Consider the following 21,382-nt stretch of genomic DNA (forward strand, 5'->3'; position numbering starts at 1 on the left):
GAGAAATTCTTACCATTCGCAAAGTCTTGTCCACGAAGTCTTGAACGCGTAATCAGTTCTTTTTTTGCAAAAAGATGCTTTCCAAAATACGGACTTTTCTCGTTTAAAATGTCAGCTAAAGCGAAAAAAAAATTCATACACCTTCTTTGTAACGATTTTCCAAGTTTCAGCCGACGAAGAAATGGGTAAATAAAGTAAACTTGTCGAGTTTTTAACTCGAAAAATTTTCAAATTCGTGCTTGCGTGATTAGCGCGCGAAAAGCAAAACACCTTGACGCCACAACAATGTTTACATACTCTCATGCAAACACTCCTCTGGGCCAATCAGAGCGCGCGTAATATCTTAGTTATTTTATAAAAGACTGTATTGAATGATATATAGCGTACGCATGGGTGCTGCATGTACTTAGAAGAAACACCAGCTATTTCGGTCTACATGTGGGCTATGGTTGGCTTGTGTTTGACCACTCCTTTTTTCCCTTAAAAAAGAATTTCGCAATGCCCTCACTGTACTCGGGACCGCTATTTCAGCCTGATCATCCAGCCACTTGCATATCTAACCTGAACCGGAACTACGCTAACTTCAACTCCAATGGGAAAAACGTTTTTTAACCTCGTCCTGTACTCTTTCATCTGGGCTAACAAGGCACCAAGTTCCGGAGCCAAGCTTGAAAACATAATTTCCTTGCCGTTTGTTTTATAAACCTCTTGTCTCTTTGTATATTGTGAATTGTTTGGTAAAATGGTTGGTCGGAAATTTTTTTTCCTGGTGTGATTTTTTCGTTTTCGTCTTTCATAGGAGCCAAGTTTGTCCGAATTGTGATACCAAATTCCCAACATGCATTGTGAGTGGTCGTCCGCTGATGGACTATCAGTTCTGGATGTGTGGCACATGTAAACACCGAGCCTACGAGCAAGAAATCAGCGCTCTGAACCATTGTCCACTATGTCATGCGCCAGTCTGACTTTTGACAAATACATACATTGCACCTCTTCAACTTTGCTCCCAGAGCCTTCTTATTCTTGGTCAGAAGTTAAATGTTATCCAAGTTGTGTTTTACTGATTGAACGGATGATGCACTACTTGTCATGGCAGGAACCAGCTTTAGGTGTTTGCTAAGTAATAGTTGACTGTATGCAAACACGTGTGTCGACAAAGTGGCTGCATTTCAATACAGAGAGTAAAACGTCCACTTTGGTTTGAGTTAGACCGGGTCACCGGATGTTGAATTAGTGTAATAGACGAAAAGATGATTTGGCTTAGTCCAGTGACTAATTTAGAGCTTTTTGAGACTTGAAGTCGTCATTGCCATTGTGGCAATCGAGTTATTGATTGTATTCTTAAAAATGCTCTTTAAAAATATCTTGAGTCGCTCTAAGACTGTAACTCTTGTACAAATATTTAAACCTTGTAAAATATATTAAATCTAAACGGCTCGTTTTAACTATGTAGATTGCCTCACTGTCACGGTTTTATTTTCTCAAGATAAGCAAAGATATACCCTTCATCTTTTTTTCATCTCCCCCTTTTGTAAGTTGTTTCTTGGTATCGCGGAAACTACTGTTGGTAGTACTGGTGGGACAGGTGGGAGTGGGCGTAGGGCACTATTTGTGATGCTGGTGGTAGGTATTAAGGACTTTAAGATGCCGCGACGGCGACGACAACGGGAACGTCAAAAAGGCAACAGGTTAAATAGCAACACAACAACTTTGCACGTGCATCACGCTTTTTTGTACATTTCTTTGCCGTTACTGCAGGACTACGACGGGAAAATACCTAATTTCACCTTTTATGGAGGACGTAAACAAGCGACGGCTAAATTTTCTTTCTCTTTCTGAACTTGAATATTGTTCTTAGGAATTCGGCTCAAAAGAGTTCGCTTGCATTTGTAAATGAGTTGAAGTAATCGCGAGAGAGATTGAAAGAGCGCAAATTCACTTTTTAAACGACGTTTTCGTGGCCGTCACCGACGTGGTATCTTAAACTCCCTATTATGTACTTAGGTGAGTGGCACAAGCTAAATTACGAGAGTGATCAGGAACACACGTAGCCTGAGAAAACAGCCGACATTTCGCGACGCCACTTCTGGTTTCTCGCGAAATGAAGTCTGACATTTCCACAACCCACCCCTCCCACAATTCTTCTACCCCCAACCACCCCCCCCCCCCCCCCAATTAAAAAAGCTATAAAACGCTTGACTCAGGAGCCCATTCGGGGTCGAGGAATAATTGTTAAGCATTCTCATGTATTCTGTAAAGTTGGACCCCTTCGGAACTCATTTATTCCAGTCCTAGTTGTTAACTTTGGTACAATTGAATTCAGAGTACGCAGACGATATTGGAACTATCAGGTGCACATCGTGCCCTCTTAAAAAAGAAACGAGGTTATTTTTTTGAATTGGCCTATCTCCTAGCCATGGAGCATCATCTAAGGGACTAGACATCATCTAGACACCTGCCGTTTGTGAATTTTAAATTGCTCATCTTGAAGCGTAGATCACATAATAGATTCTTTTCAATTGTTAAGACACAAAGAGGTCCACATCATGTTCCCTAAGGCTGCGATCCTATTGGTCAGCACCAAAAGAATGTAGCAAGTTCAACTGAACAAAGGTAATAACGCAGGTGCATTAGAAATAAGATTGAGGTCTGCGGTGTAATTTTCTGTTCCATTTTCTTTTCAATATGAAACCTACCGTACTAAGCTTGTGTCCAAATTATATAATAAAAGAGATAAAAGCCACCTTGTGGAATATAGAGCGTCTCTTGAAATATTCTTTTCAGCGTCAGTTTCCAAGTTACACCTGTTACACCCACCATATACAAGAACACCAAAAGAAACAACAGAAGAGGAAATCGACGGACAACTCCCCTCGTTGCGCTCTCCTCTTTATATGCTCTTCGTCCTCCAAGGAGCTGTATTCGTTTTCTCTACGTTGTAGAATAACGTCTCTTTCTTTCATCTTGATTGGCGACCGCTTTCTGAAACTATTGCAGCAATCCGTAAATGAATCTCCTCTAGTTCGAAAATCTTGTATCACCTCTGTGAACAGCAGTTATAATTTTTTGATGTTGTTTTCTATCATAATTCAGAGATGTACCATCGCCAAAAAATAAATTAAACGTCGAATCACAATTAACCACCTGTTCAGAAATAACAGTTTGAATACATTCCAATCGCCACCTGCAAAGTTGGTCAACATCTATATCCACTTTCTCGTAAAGATATCCATTGGGATTCTTGGTTGCTGAGAATTGCTGAGAATATGAGTGAATTCATAGTTGACGTGGCGTCATGCCCCCCAATTTTGATCTTTTTAGCCTACGATAGATGAGCCCATCACAAAAGTAGAAATTTGTACAATTTTCAGCACACATAATTATATACACTAGACGCGATGAACTTAATGACAACTTAGTGACATTTATTTTTGTTCCTAGCCCAACAATTTCTGTTTGCTATGTTTTAATTTAAAATTTGGTATTGAAGATTTTACTGATCCAGGTGTACTAAAGATCTGGCTGATCTCACTAGTTTATTGTTGTGGTTTTTCCTTTACAAGTGTATTTTATACTCTGATACTCTTTGTAACGCGGTTTCAAAACCTTAAAGGGGATGGCTCAGTAACAATTTCGCCACTCGATCTGCTGTATAATTTCCTGAATATTAAAATTGCATAGATAATCAGCGAAACCCACTCCTATTTTCTTTCACCTTATCAATGATATTCATGTATCTGAAACCTTTTTCCACACACAGAACTGCTGTGTTGTGTTTTTCAAATGCTTGATTTCCTTCTATAATTTGCGGCCGTCGTACATATTTCCATTCAACAAAAATTTTTTTCCGTTGCACATCTTTGGAATTTTTTTTTAGAAATTTATGCATTGTTATTGTAACAAAAACATTGAAGCCTAGTGTCGTTTTACATGTGTTTTGGGGAGTTCCTTCCTTGAAAGAGAAACTGTGTTGTAAATCTTGAACCAGGTGCAAACACGGATACAGCGACATTCTGCTGGGAATTAAAACTGTGATGGATTAGCACTCGATTTCGGTGTGTGTGTGTGTGTGTGTGGGGGGGGGGGGGGGGGGGGATTAGCAGGCGACCTGGTTAAGCTCCGAGCTGATGGGGCACTTGGCTCGTATGAAGACCACACCCTATTCTCATACAGCTGCCCCTAAGAAACATTCAAGTCTCTATATGTCGGAACAAAATCATGTTACTTTTCTGTCAGGAGCCCAGACAATACTTCAAGTCCGTTCGAGATCAGATTTGATTACGTCACCGAAATGAATAGACCTCTTTAGCTTGTATGTTTTGTTTTCCCAACACAGGCCATGTGATAATACCCTTCGAGAACTGTTTCTTTCAAATTCGTCTCACTCACGTGTATATCTACGCATAACTAATTTATGAAAAGACAAAGGGTCAAGCTTCCTTGGGACCACTATTGGGAAAACAAAACATACAAGCTAATAATTAAAGAGGTCTACTGACCGACAAGGCCTGGGAAGACGCTGTTCAGGGACTAGACTAGGCGCAAAAAGAGCTCGTCCCAAATGATACTCAAGCTATAATCTCCCATATAACAACACAACGAAATCAAGATAATTGAGTAACAACTAAGAACAATTCGTTGAATAAATACTTTATTTTGTCGGCAAAACACCCGGCACCTAGTACAGTTCTATACTAAATGTTCTGTAAGATATCACTTGCATTGTGTATTAAGCAAAAGGTTAACATGTACTAGCAAATTTGTTACGAAAGCGTGGAGATAACAGATAAGCTGATATAACTTATTGTAACCGAAATAAATAGTGGCAAACACTGAAACCGGCGCAATAGTGGACGGTTTTTCTTTAGTTCATGAGCACTGGATTTCTATACATTCTTAAATATAACTGTGGCTTCACATTACATCATATCATATAAATTATCTTCTTGGATTCCTTTTTCAGTTATGATGTACACACAAATGAAGTTTCCTTTGGGGAAAGAGAAAGGAAACAATGGAACAAAATGCATATTACTGTACCTCATTACAAAACGTTTGTTTTATGTTGTCAGCCAAGAATAAACACGAAAAAATGTCAGTCAGTTACCTTTTAAAATGTTTTCATTTACTTAATGTTGCAGAAGGTGTAATCAAAACTGCAACTGAATAAACCGCACCACAGCACAATGGTACGTAGCAAAAAACTTTCTAAACATCAACAAACACCAAAAGAAGACTGTTGCTCTTTGTTGAAAAGTGATTATGTGGCAAGCTTCTGAGGGCCCATCCACCCGTATCCGGATATTTTTGAATCCGCAAATTTTTCTTTCCGGATACTACTTCCGTCCACACGTATTCGATGAATCCGGCATACGAATCCGCCCCTTTTTGAATCCGCTCTCCAGAGTAGAAATTTTTTAATACGCTATGAATCCGGAATCGTTTGGACGGTAAACCTGTTTTTTTTTTTTAACCGGTGACGTAACAAGGTCGAGTCCAGTTCTTAACCTTGAATACTGTATTCAAGATGGCAACCTCGTTCCCAGGTTCTCTCTCTTGCCCGTCTTTACGACGCATGCCCTGTTGCCATCCCAGGGGAGTCCTAGGTACTGGAGAGAATACGGATACGTGTCGGATACGGTGGACGGGCAAACTCGATTTGAATACTGACACGCGCGGACGCGGAAATTTTTGAATCCGGACAGAAAACGTTTCAGTTCAAAAGTATCCGGATACGTGTGGACTGGACCTGAGAAAATTATCACGAGTTTATTTGAATGAATTCAACTGATTAATTGAGTAACAGATTCTTTTTCTCTCTAAAATGGTTTATTACAAAAGGCTAACACCATTTGCAAACGGATGGGAAGCTATATAGTGTGTCTTAAGCGCATTCTTTTGATAAAATGCTTTGGTACAGAACTGGCACTGGAAAGGCTTCTTGGGCGCATGCGTCCTCTTGTGTGTGTTCAGCGTGGACGCTAACGTGAATCCCTTGCCACAAACCTGACATTTGAAGGGCCTTTCTCCAGTGTGACCGTAGATATGAGCCTGTAGGTTTCCTTTTTGATTAAAGCCTTTACCGCAGTATTCACACTGGTATAAACGCATCTCGGAATGGGTTCTCAGGTGATACGTCAAGTGTGTCAGCTGCTTGAAACCGCGTCCACACTTGTCGCACTTGTGTGGTTTTTCGCCTGTGTGGGTGTATCGATGGATCTTCATGTCGATTTTCTGGTGAAACCCTTTTCCGCAGAAGTCACAAATGAACGGCTTGTAGTTGGTGTGCGTGCGCATGTGGGTATGCAGGTTAGAAGCACGGTTGAATGCTTTGTTGCACTGCGTGCACACGTACGGTTTGACGGTAGTGTGAGTTAATCGGTGACGCGTCAGGTTTCCAGGCTGTCGGAAGGCACGGCCGCACTGCTCGCAGATAAAAGGCTTGTCTCCAGTATGAATTCTTCTGTGTGTTGTCAAAGTATTGGAACGGCTAAATGATTTACCACAAACATCACATGTGTAGCGATATTTTTTACTCGAAGAGCTACTTGTTTTTGCATGTTGCTGCTGTAAGAGTGTTTCCTTGGTCTCGCTATCACTACTGAACGTCGCCTCTTTCGTATCTTTCAAACTGGAGGCTGATAGGGGTCTTTGATCCACTGGCTCTTCGATTTCACATTTCAGGACAGGACCTTCTTGAAACAGGGTTGACTTCTCAAAACCTTCCTTATTTTTCACGTCTGAAATGGTCTCGCTGCCATAGTTTTCTCTTTCTGGGAGAAGACACTCGGCCGCCTCGTCCTTCTCGAGGACACCTCCTTGTACAAACGAGTTTTGCCAGTCGTTCCTTCCCCACATCATATTTTGCACCCTATCTTCATCATCTCTATCTTCTATTTTTATCATCGCAGGAAGAATATAGCCCTCGTTCTTGAAAAAATCCACATCAAAGCCATTTTCATTCACTTTTTCCCAAGTCAAGCCCCACTTGACAGCAGTTGTGGTGTACTTTGCGGAAGATTGCTCATCTGACTGTTCTAATGAAAGTTCTTGTGGCGTTTGGAAGTGTGAAGGAAATTTCAAATTCATTTCTCTGTTTTCCAAGAACCGTGCTGTGAGAGCGCTTAATTTGACCTCGGTGGTAACCATTTTGTTGCTTAGCGAATTACCATGATGTTCCACATCTGCAATAGACATAAAGCCGACAAAAATTTAGATACGGGGAATTATTAACTATAGTGCCAAGTTTGATAAACCAGCGTGCTCTCAGGGTATTCGCTAGCAATTTGAATCGTTTTCTAGTTATCCACTGATATCAAGATAGACTGACTCAACCAACAAACAATTAAAAAAGGTTTCATTTCTTTATCAGGAGTCGAAGTAAGAAATACATTCGAATCAGGTGGCTTGCGCACTCCAATCGTTTAAACTGGATAGAGATCGCTTGTCTTAAGAATATCACTGAAGTTCGAAATATCCCTAGCCTGAACAGGCTGGGAAATAAGGAGAAGAAGGAAGAGAAAGGGATGGAGAGAGAGGAAAAATTGAGGGGAAGAGGTGCTCCCGCTCTTTTTCCCAATTTTCCTGTTTCAGTCTCGCCTGATCGACCAAAGCCAAAAGGTCTTCTACTTCACAATAGGGAGTTTACGCAACGACGACGACGGCAACGAGGACGGCAAAAAAGCAATAGGTTAAGACAAGCAAAACAACGACTTTGCACGTGCATCACGCTTTTTTGTACTTTTCTCTGCCGTCGTTGCACGACTACAACGTGAAACTGCCTAATTTCACGTCTTGTCGAGGGCGGGAACAAAAGACAACAACTTTGTTTTTCTTTTCCTGAACTTTGATGCAGTCCTTTAGAATTCAACTCCAAAAAAAGTTGCCAACATTTGACGAATTAAAGGAGCTGAAATAAGCGAGATTAATTTTGAGGTAGCGCATATTCACTTTTTAAGTGACGTTTTCATAGCCGTCGCCGTCCTCGTTGCGTAAACTCCCTAATGTTATCATTTATAAAACTAAGAACTTAAATCGATTAGCGAAAGAAAACGGAGACTGCATAAGAGTATCTGGGTTTAGTAATAAAAATGTAATTTTACGCATACAAAAAGTACGGAGCCATGCTAAATCGTAGCCGGTTTTTCTTGTCATCATTACTAAATGCGTCGATTCTGTACAAACCTATTAAATGGATTTACTCGAGTGAGAGGGCTTATTTGACCACTGGCTGATTTAATAACTAGTACACCAAAAGTTTTACAGCGCCCTATCACACTAATGCGCTTCAATTCGAATAGTTCTCATTTCCGACTTACCAAACACGCACCAAATAGTGTAGTTCCACACTGGTAGTTTCACTTCCGAAATCTCAGTATAAAGCGTTTACGCCGTGCGCTAAATCTCTACAGAATACTCTTAAAGACTAGCTGAGACTGACAGTGCCGAGGCGCTAGTGTATGTGTTAATGTCTACGCGATCGCGCAATCAGTATCATTTATAATTTTCTTATTTTTGACGCTCAATTGCCCTGATAGATAATGGATGCAGCATTAAATACATCTGATTAAACTCGAGAGCGAATTAAATGGAGCAATTTTTATCAAGCGCTAACCGTGGTTTAAAGCGCACAAGGAGTAGTAATGTCATACGCCGCTGGGAGGCGTTTTTTGATGTCTAGATTCTCGATGAATTTTTTCTTCTTTTCACAACGATTCTAAAATGCATCCCATTAGGAGCGACATTAAAAATGAAAAAAGATTCGTGTGGACATACAGAGCCTTACTTGCGAAGGGCAAGGTGAAAAGGGCATGTTTTTCATATATTCAGCCATGCAATATGTCTTAAGAAATTTGGAAACAGATTACAATTAATTCATTCTGTTACTCCTCGGCTAAAAAATTTTATCAGATCAGTCTCAGGTGTGTTTCAGTAACGAAAAGTTAAATTATTGACAGCAATGTAAACCACCCCCAATAACAGGCAAGTTTGTCATTTGAAATTCAGTTCATCATTTTCAGTTTTAACGTCTTTGTTTCAATTATTTATTTTGTCACCTCTTTAGCGAATTGATACCTCTGCGATCTTTGAGGACAAATTATGTACTTTTACAAAAAAGAGGCTCATTTGATTGATATAATTGTCTCATGCTGAACCATATAGAAACGGCGATTTTTCCAGAGCAGCTTCAGAATTATGATACGATGAGAGTCACATAGCAAAAAAACTATTCGGAACATATTACAGAGCTCAGTTCGAACATTTACGTAATATATATACCTTCAACATTTTCAGATGAAGATTGCCTTGCGATGTTCGGAACTTCGACGTCTCTGTTTTCCATCTTGGTAGGATTCTGCCGCCTCTTCTTAATCAGGAACGATCTTGGCATCTTGACAGGATAAATTTTCGTTTTGGGCTATAAAAGAACAAAGTGAAAGCTAATTAACTGCCTTTAAAAACAAGAACGTGGCATGTTTAAGCATCGGACAAAGTTCTGCAGCTTACTTAATCTCACACACAAGAAAATCGAACTGTGATAACTCATTTCTTCTCTTCAATTTAATTACTGCCTTTTACAGTAGTATTTAAAAGCCGGTTAACTTCTAAAAACATGTTGGCCAACTTCTCCAACAATAATCATTGATTATCTTTTTTTAAAAAAAAAGCCAGGCAAAAGACCGTGACTTTGCACCAATTAACTCAGATTAAACTGTTCAATAGAGACAACACTTCTCCTTGCCCATTTTCGTGCATTTCAATTTTTCGTTAATTTCAACCTGAGATTCGTTATCACAGCATATTTACCAATTTTCTTTAAAGTAGTCATTTACCTTAAATATTTCCTAAAGACGTCTTTGCATTACCTTATGCTCAGCGAAGTTGCACAGTTTATGAAAGCAAGTGGTCCTGTTTCCAATATTTATACAATCCAGCTGTTTGGCATGATTTTACTGAGCACCGTGATTGGACGACGAGGTTAAATAGATTTCCTTCAATTTGTAGACAATAACGAAGACTCTTTCATTACAAGAGAACTCGTTAATTCATGTAACTTATTGCAAAGTTATCCTTAATTAACAATTTTCTTTCATTACGACAAGACAATTCATAATTATTGTTGAACTTTTCGTTAAAGGAAGTTCTCATTTTTCTGGCTTAGCCAACGGTTACCTAGCACTACCTTTACGAAAATCAAATAATTGCTAGTGAATTCGAAAGCAGCATGGTTAACTTGTTCAGCTTTTCTGTTCCGCTGAGTAAAAAGCTTCCGTTTCTGTTTCTTCTTTTCGTCAGATTTCCTTTGAGCTAAAAACTTTTTGAATTAACCGAGTCACTAAGGCGCCCCCAGACTGATTATGCCACTTTCACCTTCGCCAACTTTACGCTTCAAATTTATTAAACCATACGCCTAAAATTAGTAGTGTCGCTTTCAAAAATATCACAGGCTAGCTTGTTTAACTTTGTTTGATTTAGCTAAAATCAAAATTGAATTTATAAGTCATAAAGGTTTGCTATCAAGACTACAGAGCGTTATTGTAATTAAACCAAATGGATGTGCTGAAGTAAAAGGTGACATCGGAAGTCTCTGTACAACAAAGAGAGCAAAACAGTTTGTGTAGGTGGTTTAGCTGTTACTTGTTAAAACACAAAAAATTACGTTTTTGCTAAGGGTCGGTCACAGAAGTGCATCTGGGTCGGATGATTTATCTTCAAATGTGGTATCTACTTACCGCAAGGTCGTTAGATAAGTTTATGGGCTCGATATTGAACCCCGTGAAAGGCAACTCCACAAAAACATCAAGTATACGAGTAGGAATTGTCTTCTTCGGTTACATGAAAATTATACATGCAAAAGACCTCTGTGTTTGTTCAGCTTCGGTCAAATTCAACTCGTGATGTTGGCACTGTCGTGTAAGGTCAAAACCGACCTTTCTTCAACAGTAGCCAAGGTGTTTCAGCCGTAACAGCTAAAATTACCATCGCTTGTTCAACCAAAGTTGATTTTCAATAAGCGGTGAATGAAAATAAGCTATGAAGGAAATTCTATTGGCGTAAAATGTAATATTATTTAAGCAGGTTTCAATAGAATACCTCTTTGCTAACCAGAGACTGAAGATGTGATCTGAAGTTGAACTAGAATGAACATTTTCACATTAAAAATGATAAATAATTTTTTTACTTCTTTTATTTTATAATAATATTTTTCTTTCTTTCTTTCTTTTTTGTCAAGCTTATTGCTTCGTTTTAAGCCAATTAAAGAAGATATTTAAGGCTACTCGCAAAAGCTTCTTCCATAATTAATGGTGCAGAGAGATTCGCAGAAACAGGCCTGTCGGTATTGTTTATTTATACCATGAATGGGAAGTACATGTAAAAAAACGTTTGCCTTTAGCATTAATTTCACTGAAAACTCATTTCATCGTTTACATTCTCAAGTATAATACTCTATGTTGCATTGGGTCTTGATTTATGAATTTAAAGCGCCATTAAGTCCATTCAAACGACAGTCTCATTTGAGACATTGATTTGAAGTGAAGCTTCTAAGTCTTTTCTAAAACTTTATTCATTGATAGACATGGTGGTTTTCTTTGATTGGAGCTTCAAGTCGCGGGGTTTGGTTTACTTTCCGTTGAACGCCGCTAGATTGAAAGCGATTGTTCTGCGTAGTAATGTATGCCTTATGGCATTTATTCACGATCAATTTGTATCTCTCGATGGCAATATAAAAAAAAAAATACTGGACATACTACGGTCATAAAAATGCACCGCAACACCATTAATTCTTTTTAACTGTTTTTATTAATTATAGTTAAAAACAAAGAAGTGATTTGTTCCTTAATTGGGGCAATTTTCAGTTCAGCTATTGTTTCATTACGGGGCGACAAGAAATCTAGACGCAAGGGCAACACAGCCATCAATGTGTAACAAGTCCTTCGATACTTTGTCTTTTGACACTATCAGTCAAAAACGGACCTGCTTGGTAAATCCTTTACGATATCGATGATATACATTTGCAAAAATAATTACGTAAACTCTCTAAAATAAGCTTTTAGCGGCTCTTAGAATATTCAACGTCGTTATTTTGTCTAATTCCACATTTTAGTTGTAGAGGGACTGGTAGGCAAGTCCATGCAGCTTAAGAAATTATCGGTTTAAACTGGGCACATGATTTTTTTTTTTTGCAGCGTAACGTAACGTTAAGTGATACATATCTCTCACCCTATCATAACTTACGTGAGCTGTATGGTTATCGGTTTCAATTTCTATGAGCTTTAAATAAAAGAACGACTCAGTAATGCACACATATTTTATTTTCAATGGAGAAAATTAAGATATTGTTATATCTATGCAAATAAAGAACCCTTTTATAAATGTCTTAAGAAATGACATAAACAGCCACGTACGAGCCTGGTTTTGAAAAATAAAATGAAGAAAAGAGTTCGAATGATTTGCGTAACCGTTCAGAGTAGTTGATTTCATTGATTATTTATAAGTTGAAACCCTGGTTAAAAGAGACAGCAACCTGCCATTTTCGGCTGGCTAAAGGCATCAACGATAATTATGTTTTCCAGGCAGTCGTTTGATCTAAGTAGAAATGTTCCTTGGAAAAACCTGAATCTTAATTGCAAAAACCAATGTGGAGCATCATTAAGAGGACAAAATAAACTAACTTAAGGGAAATTTGCCTAAACTCAGACCCACCTGGGTGAACTCAAAATTCTGAACGTAAACTGAACAATTGACACAGGAACGAGGTTAGGCCCAGCCTCGCTCCAAGGTGGCGCCATGCATCGGCCTCGTTACTTCTTAGACTGCAAGCTGAAAATGAGCAAGTTGTTCTTTGTAACTCGGGTCACGTCGACGTGTTTTTCGAAACACCTCGCTATGAAAAGTATTTGTTATGGAGCAGTATACGTTTTCGACCGTTGAAAAAAGCCTGATTACGCGGCTATTCCCAGGTAATCGTTGAGCCTGTAGGTTTAGCTGACGTCAGACGTCGTATCTCTAGCCTACGAAAACGTCCGTTTCTCCTCCCTCTTTGCCGCTGGGGACGTTTCGCGGGAGGGAAACGCGAAACGCGAAACGTCCCCAGCGGCGAAGAGGGAGGAGAAACGGATGTTTTCGCAGGCTATCGTATCTCACAAGGTGGTGCAACAGAAAGCCTGATCACGCGAGAAAATTGTCGATTTGCCACCGACGTTTCGGCTAAGTCAAGCTTTATGATTGTTACATACCTTATAGCTTAAACCTGGATAAGACAATTTTCGTGAGACTGTAACTCCGTGATTTAGCAGGAAAAAAAATGTGTTGAAAGGCCTCAACATTCGTGAAAACCTTAACAACAGTTTAAGATCTTCTGATTTGGTAAAAAAAAAACCTTAATTTTTGCAACTGATATACATTAAACAGAACCACAACAAAAGAAATGTAAAGGTACTAGATGTGCTGGATAACCACCGTTTTCCGCTCTATTTTAAGATGACATTGTTAATTGTTTACTTTGCTCTGCGCACCGTCATAGAAAGTGACCCTAGCTTTCAAAACTGGGGGTGAAGTTATGATCTGGTTATATAAAGTTCCGTCCTGCGTTTCCCGTTTTTGTTTGAAAACAAAGATTTTTTCCCCGGTTTGGCCTACCGCCTACACGTATCGGGGGGAAAACGGTTACCGGAACCCTCATCGTTTCGAAAACGCTCCTCAGAGTGAGGATTCTTGAAAACGCCTTTTTGCTGTACGGCGATAACTTCACGCTGTTGGATAGCAGTAAATGCGGATGCCCCCATCAAAGATGGTACCGTTTTTAGCCACTAATGCGTTTTAGTGTGGAAGGGAAACAGGGTATACAGTAATACGAGAGTCATGCAATACCAGAGACTACAACGGTATAATACAATGCAATGGGGAGACTATATGGAGGCTATCATGAATTAGTTGCTTTTTTTTTTGGGGGGGGGGGGGGGGGCTGCGGACCCCCTTGCCCCTACACCTGTTCCGCCGCTTATGTATAGCCAGTTTGTTCTGGAAAAAAAAAACTAAATGTCTCGCGTCTAAATAATTCTTCTAAAATATGCGTAGAACATTCAAGGAAACATTCCTGATCATTAATCTTCCTAAGTCTCAATTTCTACGCAGGGTTCTGACCAGGTTTTTATGATAAAAACCCACACTAAGCTTGACAAAACTGAAATTTAATTAACACTACAGAGCTCTATGTCCCTCTTGTAATGAATGTTTTGTTTTGTTTTTCTCTTTTTCGTAAGCATTATTGCTGTTTTCCGCTCTCAAATGTCTTTAAAGTAAATGCTTATGCTTCTCTCCTTCTGCTGTTTCTTACACTGTAGTTTGTTATAACAAAAGCTACGAAGAAACCGTTCCCTGAAACTGAAAACTGGAAAACAATTTCCTTACATTAAACTTCTAAGATAATGATATTCTTCTTCATAGTACGGTAAAAAGCTACTTTTTGCCTGTTAGTTCATCTCTTTGACGTACACAAACACTAAAAATTTAATTTGTATTCAAAGCTTGTGCTCCGATTTTCTAAGTAATAAATGACAACATATTTTGGACAATATACAATTGCTTGTTTGCCCGAAGATGTCTTTGACGTATCAAAAACACCTTGTCGGCATGCTATTTTTTTTTCAGTTTATTGATGTAACACAATTCAGACCAAGATTTTTTTAACGATTTTTCCTTTTCGAAATTTTAATCTGACATTGCACTTCAAATTAGCTGTTATATTAGCATGAAAAGTTATGCGTTCATTTCAAGTATACTAGCAGGTGCCAAAATGAGGGATTGTAACCAATTTGATACTATTCGCTATATTTTTTTTGCCTCTCCTTTTACTTTTAGCAGGTTTGAGAAGACTTGATCGACCTAACAAGGTTTAAGAAATGATGTAACATTTTGAAGTAAATTTTGAGTTTTAAATATACCGAGAATGCGAAAATACTCTTAAAAGCTAAGTGACTCCTTCATATCATGAATCATTATGCAGGCTTCCTTTTTCGTTGTTGCATAAATATTTTTTCCTGATGCTTACAGACGTATTATATTTATAAAGAGCAATTTGAATATAACCAGAATCTACTAACCTTACCTGGAATTCTCAGAAGGCTTTATGTTATTAGAAGCACCTTGTGCCTTGCGAATGAGCACAACTCTGTTACAATTAGCTATTCAATCAAACGTCTTTTCACGATAATGGTCGGTAAGAGCATGTTTTGTAAAAAAAGGGGGTGATTATACACGATAAAAGGCATGGAAAACAATGGAACATAAAGAAAACAGATCTCTATGGTTACTAAAATTTCAAGATAATTCGTCCTACACCAACAATCTTAAATAAAATTCAGGACGATGAGGCAAAAAAAAAAACACAGTTTTTTACTCAAATAATTTGGCTGTCTGTAGCTTTAAATAGTAAATTCACTTTCGCTACTTTATGCAATTAATCGTTTATGACGCGTTTAATACAAGTCACAGTAGTGCCTTTGTTTTTGTAGCTCGCCTGATTCGCTGAAGGAGAACTTTGTGAGTGTGTAAGCGGGCTAAGTAATTAAACCATGGGGTCATGAATAATTAAAAACCCTGAAAAAGTCACGAATATAAAACCACAACAAAAACAACGTATAGAGGTACGAGTAGAAGCGCTTTTTAAAGGCTTATTGTTATGTTTTGAGCTTTATTTTAAGTTTTATCGTAAGGCACGAAGATTTGCTCTAAGAAACGCAAACCTTTAAACAGTTTCACGATACAATCACCTGTTCGAGATAAAACAGCTGAGCAACGTTCTTAGCCAATCACAGCATAGTACTGACGAGGCTTGCATGACATTTCCCGCCAAACGCGCCCCCTCTGAGTTCGGTTGACAATTCAGCTGTTTCACCCTATTTCAACACTAAGTGGTTTCTTACAATTTCCTTTGGTTGAGCGCTAAAGCAAGAATAGAAATAATCAGTGTCATTGTGCAATTTAATGCGTCCTTTGTCCTATCACAGAGCCCTTGTTTATTTTTGTTGTTGTTTCAGTTTTTAACACAACACACATACAAGAGCAGCCAAAAATTAATACTTTTCGATTTTCCATGGGCCTAAATGCGCTGTTATAGTAATTTTTCCGACTACTTTAAAATTTTTCAGGGTCTAAATGACAACGCCTTCTAAAATTAACCGGTGCAGCGTAAGGATATTAATTAAACTGAAAAGAGTCACTAAACTAGCCACAAGCACTTCGGTTGAAACGTTAATATCAGAGGCCATATTGAATACTCACAGTTGAATTAAACGTTATTAGTAGTAAAATTAATGTACGTAATTTATTGACACGGGAAACTTATTTTGTTAATTTTTTTTCTTTAAGAAACAAGGTAGGATGAGTATCAAGGACATTCGACATTAGAGAATGCAAACGGCTATCGTCGAAGCATGAAGATTAGAAAAAGGTTTAGAGTGATTTTACTTAACCCGTGAAATAGGTTTTGGAATACTACGCGCTGTTATGCACTAATTCCATTGTCTTCTTCTGTTTACCTGTGGCTATTTTGCACTAGTAGTTATCATTTGTTTCACGGGTCAAGCAAATCACTCTAATATAGGCGTAATAGGGAGAAGATTACCATAGGTCTCTAAATATATGTGTCAAGATAATTGAAAGATAGTTCTGTACGTGAGCGCGGCTTTGGAGAAGCAGAAGACCGTAAGGGCCGTATATAATTGCCTTTTACTTAGGAAAATTTAAGACCGGGAAGTAGTCTGGCGTTACGAAGCGCTCTAGACTTTCAAAAACGTCCCTCGTCGGATTTCATATGGCCTCTCGCGACTTCGTCGTTCGCGGTCGGCCGCTTCGCGGCCAAACAAGGCTCACTCCGCTCGCCAAGAGGTCGACTTGTAGCAAGTCTAGAAGCGTTCTTATCATTGAAAGTTCTCCAAAATGAAATGTTCCTCATTATTAGCATTGGTGAAACTCCTAAACTCTATTGTTTTTGTTTGTTTCGTTGTTTTTTTTTTTGCTTTTTTGTTTGGTTTAGCAATTTTTTTTCTAATAGTCCGAGTTAGGTATTTGACCAAATTCGACCAAATTGGTAGCAGCAACGGAACATCTGAAAAGAAGTCCTGTTTTTCCGGAAGGAATATTCCAAACGGAAATTCTTGTTCGTCTTGTTCACTTTGATACGAATTTCAGCCCTTCGCGGTTGTTTTGCGGCAAATGTAACTGTTCTCCCCTGTACTAATGGTAAATGCGATTCCGACTCGAAATTTACCAGTTTTGAATATATTTTGCGTACCACTTTCCTAAACCGTAAACAACCATCATATTTTCTGACCCTGATATATTTCGTTTCACATGCAGTGTAATTATAAAGCCTTGTTCGAAACGATGGAATTGTTGGTGCTACAAAATGTAGACAGCTAGGTCGTCGCCAACCTTCATTCTCTTCGAAATAAATAGTGAAATTGTCGACTCAAGACCCTAAAAACCATACCTGTTTAGCAGTACACACTTTCCCGTTTAGGCCAAATAAGCAAGTGTTCCCCCCTCCCCCCGGGGGCAGCGAGGAAGGAAGCCTTCGTCGACTCTCGATAACTCAAACCCTCCGCTAACTCGAACCAAAATCGATTTCCCCTGGATTTCCTTCATACATTTACAGTAATCAGTTGTACCCTCGGTAACTCGAACCCTCGATATAACTAAAACCTCCGGCCGCTGAGATGCCTTGTTTGGTTCCGTTTAGATCTTTTCCATATACCCTCGATAACTCGAACCTTTTTTTAAGCGTTGTGACAAGCCCACTGCAATTGAAATTATTCCAACTGCCCAACCGTATATTCTTTGTCTTCACTTTTTTGTCAGTCCAGTTCAAACACAGTGTCCAGCTATGTCATATCAATCTCTTTTTTTTGCCAGCCACCGAAAAAGGTCGTGCCTTGTGTCCGCATACTGCTTTTATTTCGTTTACCGGTCACTTTGACCGAAAAAATCAAATAACCAAACACACAAACAAGCAAGCAAACTATAAAAACCAAACAAACAAAACAAAACAAAAAAAAAAAAAGAAAAAAAGCATCAATTCCTACTTAGAAATAGTATATAAGCTCTATTCAACCTTTGCCATGTTACGTCACCCTAGCTCCTAGCCTCTTTTAGGGACTGAAACCATTAGAGAGTTTAAGCTTCACGTATACGGCAAACGGCAAACGTCAGATTCAAATTGAGAAGTTCCCAAAATAGAAAATGAGCTGATAAAAAGAGCTCAAAACAATTCTTATGGGTAAAGACATTGCGTGAAACTACTAATTTTTCGTGTAAAAATAAAGAACAATAGGGGAAACTTGGTCACGTGGTCCAAATTCGCCTTTCCCTTTTGATTAACTCATCCGTTTACCCTATTCAGACCGTGGGGCTTTTGGAGCCCCCCCCCCCCCCCCACCTCTCTCTAAAAAGTTAAAAAAAACTTATAAACCGTGTAAGCTTTTCGCCACTTTACAAATGAGAAAGAAACTTGGGCTGGCTTAAATTTCGCAAAGACTTCTGGAACTGTTACTAGGGACAGGGAAGAAATTAACGAGCCAATAGCTGACCGGCCCGTAACGATCGGTATCCCCGTCATCCGAGTCATCCCTAGTAATCCCGGTCATACAAGTCATCCCAGTCGTCAATCCAGTCGTTCCTAGTCATCCCAGGTCATCCCAGTCATCCCTAGTAATCCCAGTCAACCCCAATCACGTCAGTCGTCCCAGATGAGTCTCTACTCACAAGTTTACACCATTTCCTTTCTTTGGTCAGGCGCGAAGAACTGCCTTAGTGACCATAGGCCTTATAGTGTGTGTATCTGGGCTGGGATCGGAACGCCTGCCGTCGCAAGTATTCAAATCAACATTCGCGTAAATTGTGGGCGTTTTGTGTTGTCGCAAATCGCTCATCCGGCTTGAGGAAGTTTCCAATTCAACAGTAAGACTGGTTTCAAGCAGCTTTCTCTTTAAACAAAATTAAAACGGAGTACGTATTTGTTTTGGATTTTGAAAGGTTTGTGTGAAGAGAGAGCAGCAGAGTCTTTTACCTAATTCAACTGCGTTTATATAAGCTTATGTTTACTTGTTGTTTTGTATATTAGTACCAGAAGGTATCTAAGATTTCTTTTGTTCATCAATGCTTAAATAATGTTTTCATTGACAATTCCAAAAACGTAGAGACTTTTTTTTAGCAGAATTAAATGCGAGGGAACATTTCATTTTAGAAATAGTAACCAACTGTTGAGATTTCTGTGGTGCAAAAATGCCCAAGTAAAACTTTAATTCACTATTCAAACTGCAAAATAACTTTTGGTTGCAGAATTAAATGACAAATGACAAATTCATACCTTTTTTATTTTGACCTGTTGTCCTGTGATCAGCTCTGCACCGCGCTGCGCTAGAAGACTAAGAACTAGTCCAGTCCCAGTCTCACCCGGTTTTTATAGTATGGCGGGAGAATTGTGGTCGAACTATTGAACACACAGGGCTATCGAACTTAAATTGACACAGTTTAATGGTTTTTAGTTTGCTGCACAGTACTTTTTAAGATAATTGACCGATCGGCCAAGAGCAGGGGTCAACGATGGCGGCTTCTGCTTTGATGAGCGAAAAACTGGCGCCCATCATGGCGTCGTTAATTTCAAGGAGGAACACGGAGAGGTATGCTTAAGTACATTTTGTAAGCCTTAGTCGTAAGCGTGGGAATCAGTTCTTCTTGTAAATTCCCTCCGCTAAGGATAGCTCACGGTACAGAAACTTTTATCGGCTATGAAACAGTTGATGACAGTGTAGCCAGTTGGTTTTAAGGGGGAATTCTCTTTAAGGTCATTAAATGGAGCTTCGATTTATCGATCGAAGGTGAGCTTAAGCCTAAGCTTATATTTTGTCGATTTAGTGACATAAAATTTACGATGAGAGATTGTGTGCACGTGTATTAAACGTTGAAGAATTAAAATTGAAGCTTCTTCGGTGTCCTTGATTCTACTTGATCCGTGGATTTGCACTATAGCAAATGTTTTGGAAGTGGGGTAGTGGTGTGAGGGGGACGGGGGGGGGGTTGGGGTGCGAGGGGCGTGAGGAAAGGCTTTGAGGATGTTTCTTATTTTACGAAAGAAGTATTCAGATTTTCATGAATAAATTATGAATAATTTTAAAAGTTCAGCCTACACTGTAAACTTCAACCTTCAAATAGTTCTTCAAATATGGTAGTGTGAGTAAATGACTATGAGAGCCCTATGTGGTAAACAAAATTAATTGTTCCTCGCTGATCAACCTCCCGGGGGGGCGGGGGGGAGGCTGGTGAGTGGGGTACTTCCTTATAAGAGGCTAATGGGGGGATGTGCCGCTGGATAGGATTGCATTTTCACGACTAAATTGACTATAATGGGGTTGCCTCTAATAGAGTTACTAGAATAGGGTCGCACATTTTCAGATTTTTGGGGTAAGAAAGTTCTTCATGTTTACAGTTAGCAGACGTACCATGGAGTTTGTACTGTAGGTGAAAAGTAAATGTGTCAATTCATTTTAGGATGACCTATGTAAAGGATTGATAGGGTACATGTAGATACATGGGGTCTATAATATTATTGGCCACAGAATAGAATTTAATGGGGTAGGGGCTCTGAGAGGCCAGCTGCACATACCCAGCAAAAATTAACCTAAGTACCTCCCCTGGGTGAACCTTGTTAGAGAATGTTTCACATGCCATGTGTTAAAAAAACTTAATGACTGGCTCCATGGGTGAGACAGGCAGTGAGACATCATTTTGTTTTCTCTCAACCCAAACAGATTTCCAGGGGTGCAGCCTAGAGCCTCCTACTGGTTGATTTTAATGGCTGAAAATTAGCTCATCTCCAGCTAAGGCTGTGCTCTAAGGAAAATTCAAGGGAGCTTAGTGCTCTGAACCTGCAAAATCTAGGGTGCCCAGCATATGATTTGTATGAAAAAAACTAAGATTTTCTAGTTGCCCGAGAGCAAAAGTTTGGGTTCTTCTAAAGCACAGCTCTGCCAGCTCAAATTACATTAGAAAACATAATTTTGTGAATTTTTTTTTATATCAAATGTGAAAATTGTGAAATGAAAGACCCGCGAAATTAGGTACCAGTAAGGTATGCTGGGCTCCCTTAGAGATCGGCCATGCATTAACTACAGGCTGCGCGTAACAATTTTCTTATGATGTATGCTCTCTGTATCTGTATTTTTCAGCCTCAGCACTCAAGAACATTACATGTCAGCTAAGGAAATAAGGAAACTCCTCTGTGAATTTATTAACAGCATATTGACAGATTTGGATGCAGGTAGGGAAGCACTCTAGAGTGTCAAGTTTTTATTGATGCTTGGTTTTGTGAATGTGTTGGTTT

General features: G+C 39.1%; 4 protein-coding genes across 5 annotated transcripts in view; 3 read left to right on the forward strand and 1 right to left on the reverse strand.

Moving 5' to 3' along the window:
* LOC140947013 (WD repeat-containing protein 35-like) overlaps positions 1-1,292 on the forward strand; it is a 29,901-nt gene extending 28,609 nt beyond the window's left edge. For both annotated transcript variants that reach the window (XM_073396091.1, XM_073396092.1), the window contains one exon: positions 800-1,292. In XM_073396091.1, coding sequence (XP_073252192.1) covers positions 800-965 — 166 coding nt within the window. In that variant the 3' untranslated portion in view covers positions 966-1,292. The remainder of the gene's footprint in view (positions 1-799) is intronic.
* Positions 1-21,382, forward strand: part of LOC140947016 (uncharacterized) — a 284,819-nt gene that overhangs the window by 105,764 nt on the left and 157,673 nt on the right. The gene's annotated exons all lie outside the window — the stretch shown is intronic.
* Positions 5,819-9,997, reverse strand: LOC140946648 (uncharacterized). Its single transcript, XM_073395758.1, has 3 exons — positions 9,834-9,997; positions 9,280-9,418; positions 5,819-7,184 (listed from the first exon to the last, which is right to left on the reverse strand). Exons 2-3 carry the CDS (start codon positions 9,389-9,391, stop codon positions 5,833-5,835), a joined length of 1,464 nt encoding a protein of 487 aa, XP_073251859.1. The 5' UTR covers positions 9,392-9,418; positions 9,834-9,997; the 3' UTR covers positions 5,819-5,832.
* LOC140946649 (serine/threonine-protein kinase ATR-like) overlaps positions 19,494-21,382 on the forward strand; it is a 66,941-nt gene continuing 65,052 nt past the window's right edge. The window contains exons 1-2 of the mRNA XM_073395759.1: positions 19,494-19,682; positions 21,228-21,319. Of these exons, the coding sequence (XP_073251860.1) occupies positions 19,606-19,682; positions 21,228-21,319 (169 nt within the window). The 5' untranslated portion in view covers positions 19,494-19,605. The remainder of the gene's footprint in view (positions 19,683-21,227; positions 21,320-21,382) is intronic.

The sequence above is a fragment of the Porites lutea genome, chromosome 8, assembly GCF_958299795.1.
Source record: "Porites lutea chromosome 8, jaPorLute2.1, whole genome shotgun sequence".
NCBI lineage: Eukaryota > Metazoa > Cnidaria > Anthozoa > Scleractinia > Poritidae > Porites > Porites lutea.

Bases quoted from the DNA above. Each gene is read 5' to 3' on its own strand.
- LOC140946648 (XM_073395758.1), bottom strand. From the start codon at position 9,391: ATGCCAAGATCGTTCCTGATTAAGAAGAGGCGGCAGAATCCTACCAAG. The intron at 7,185-9,279 runs GTATATATATTA...TGTCTATTGCAG, and splicing joins TTCATCTGAAAATGTTGAAG to ATGTGGAACATCATGGTAAT.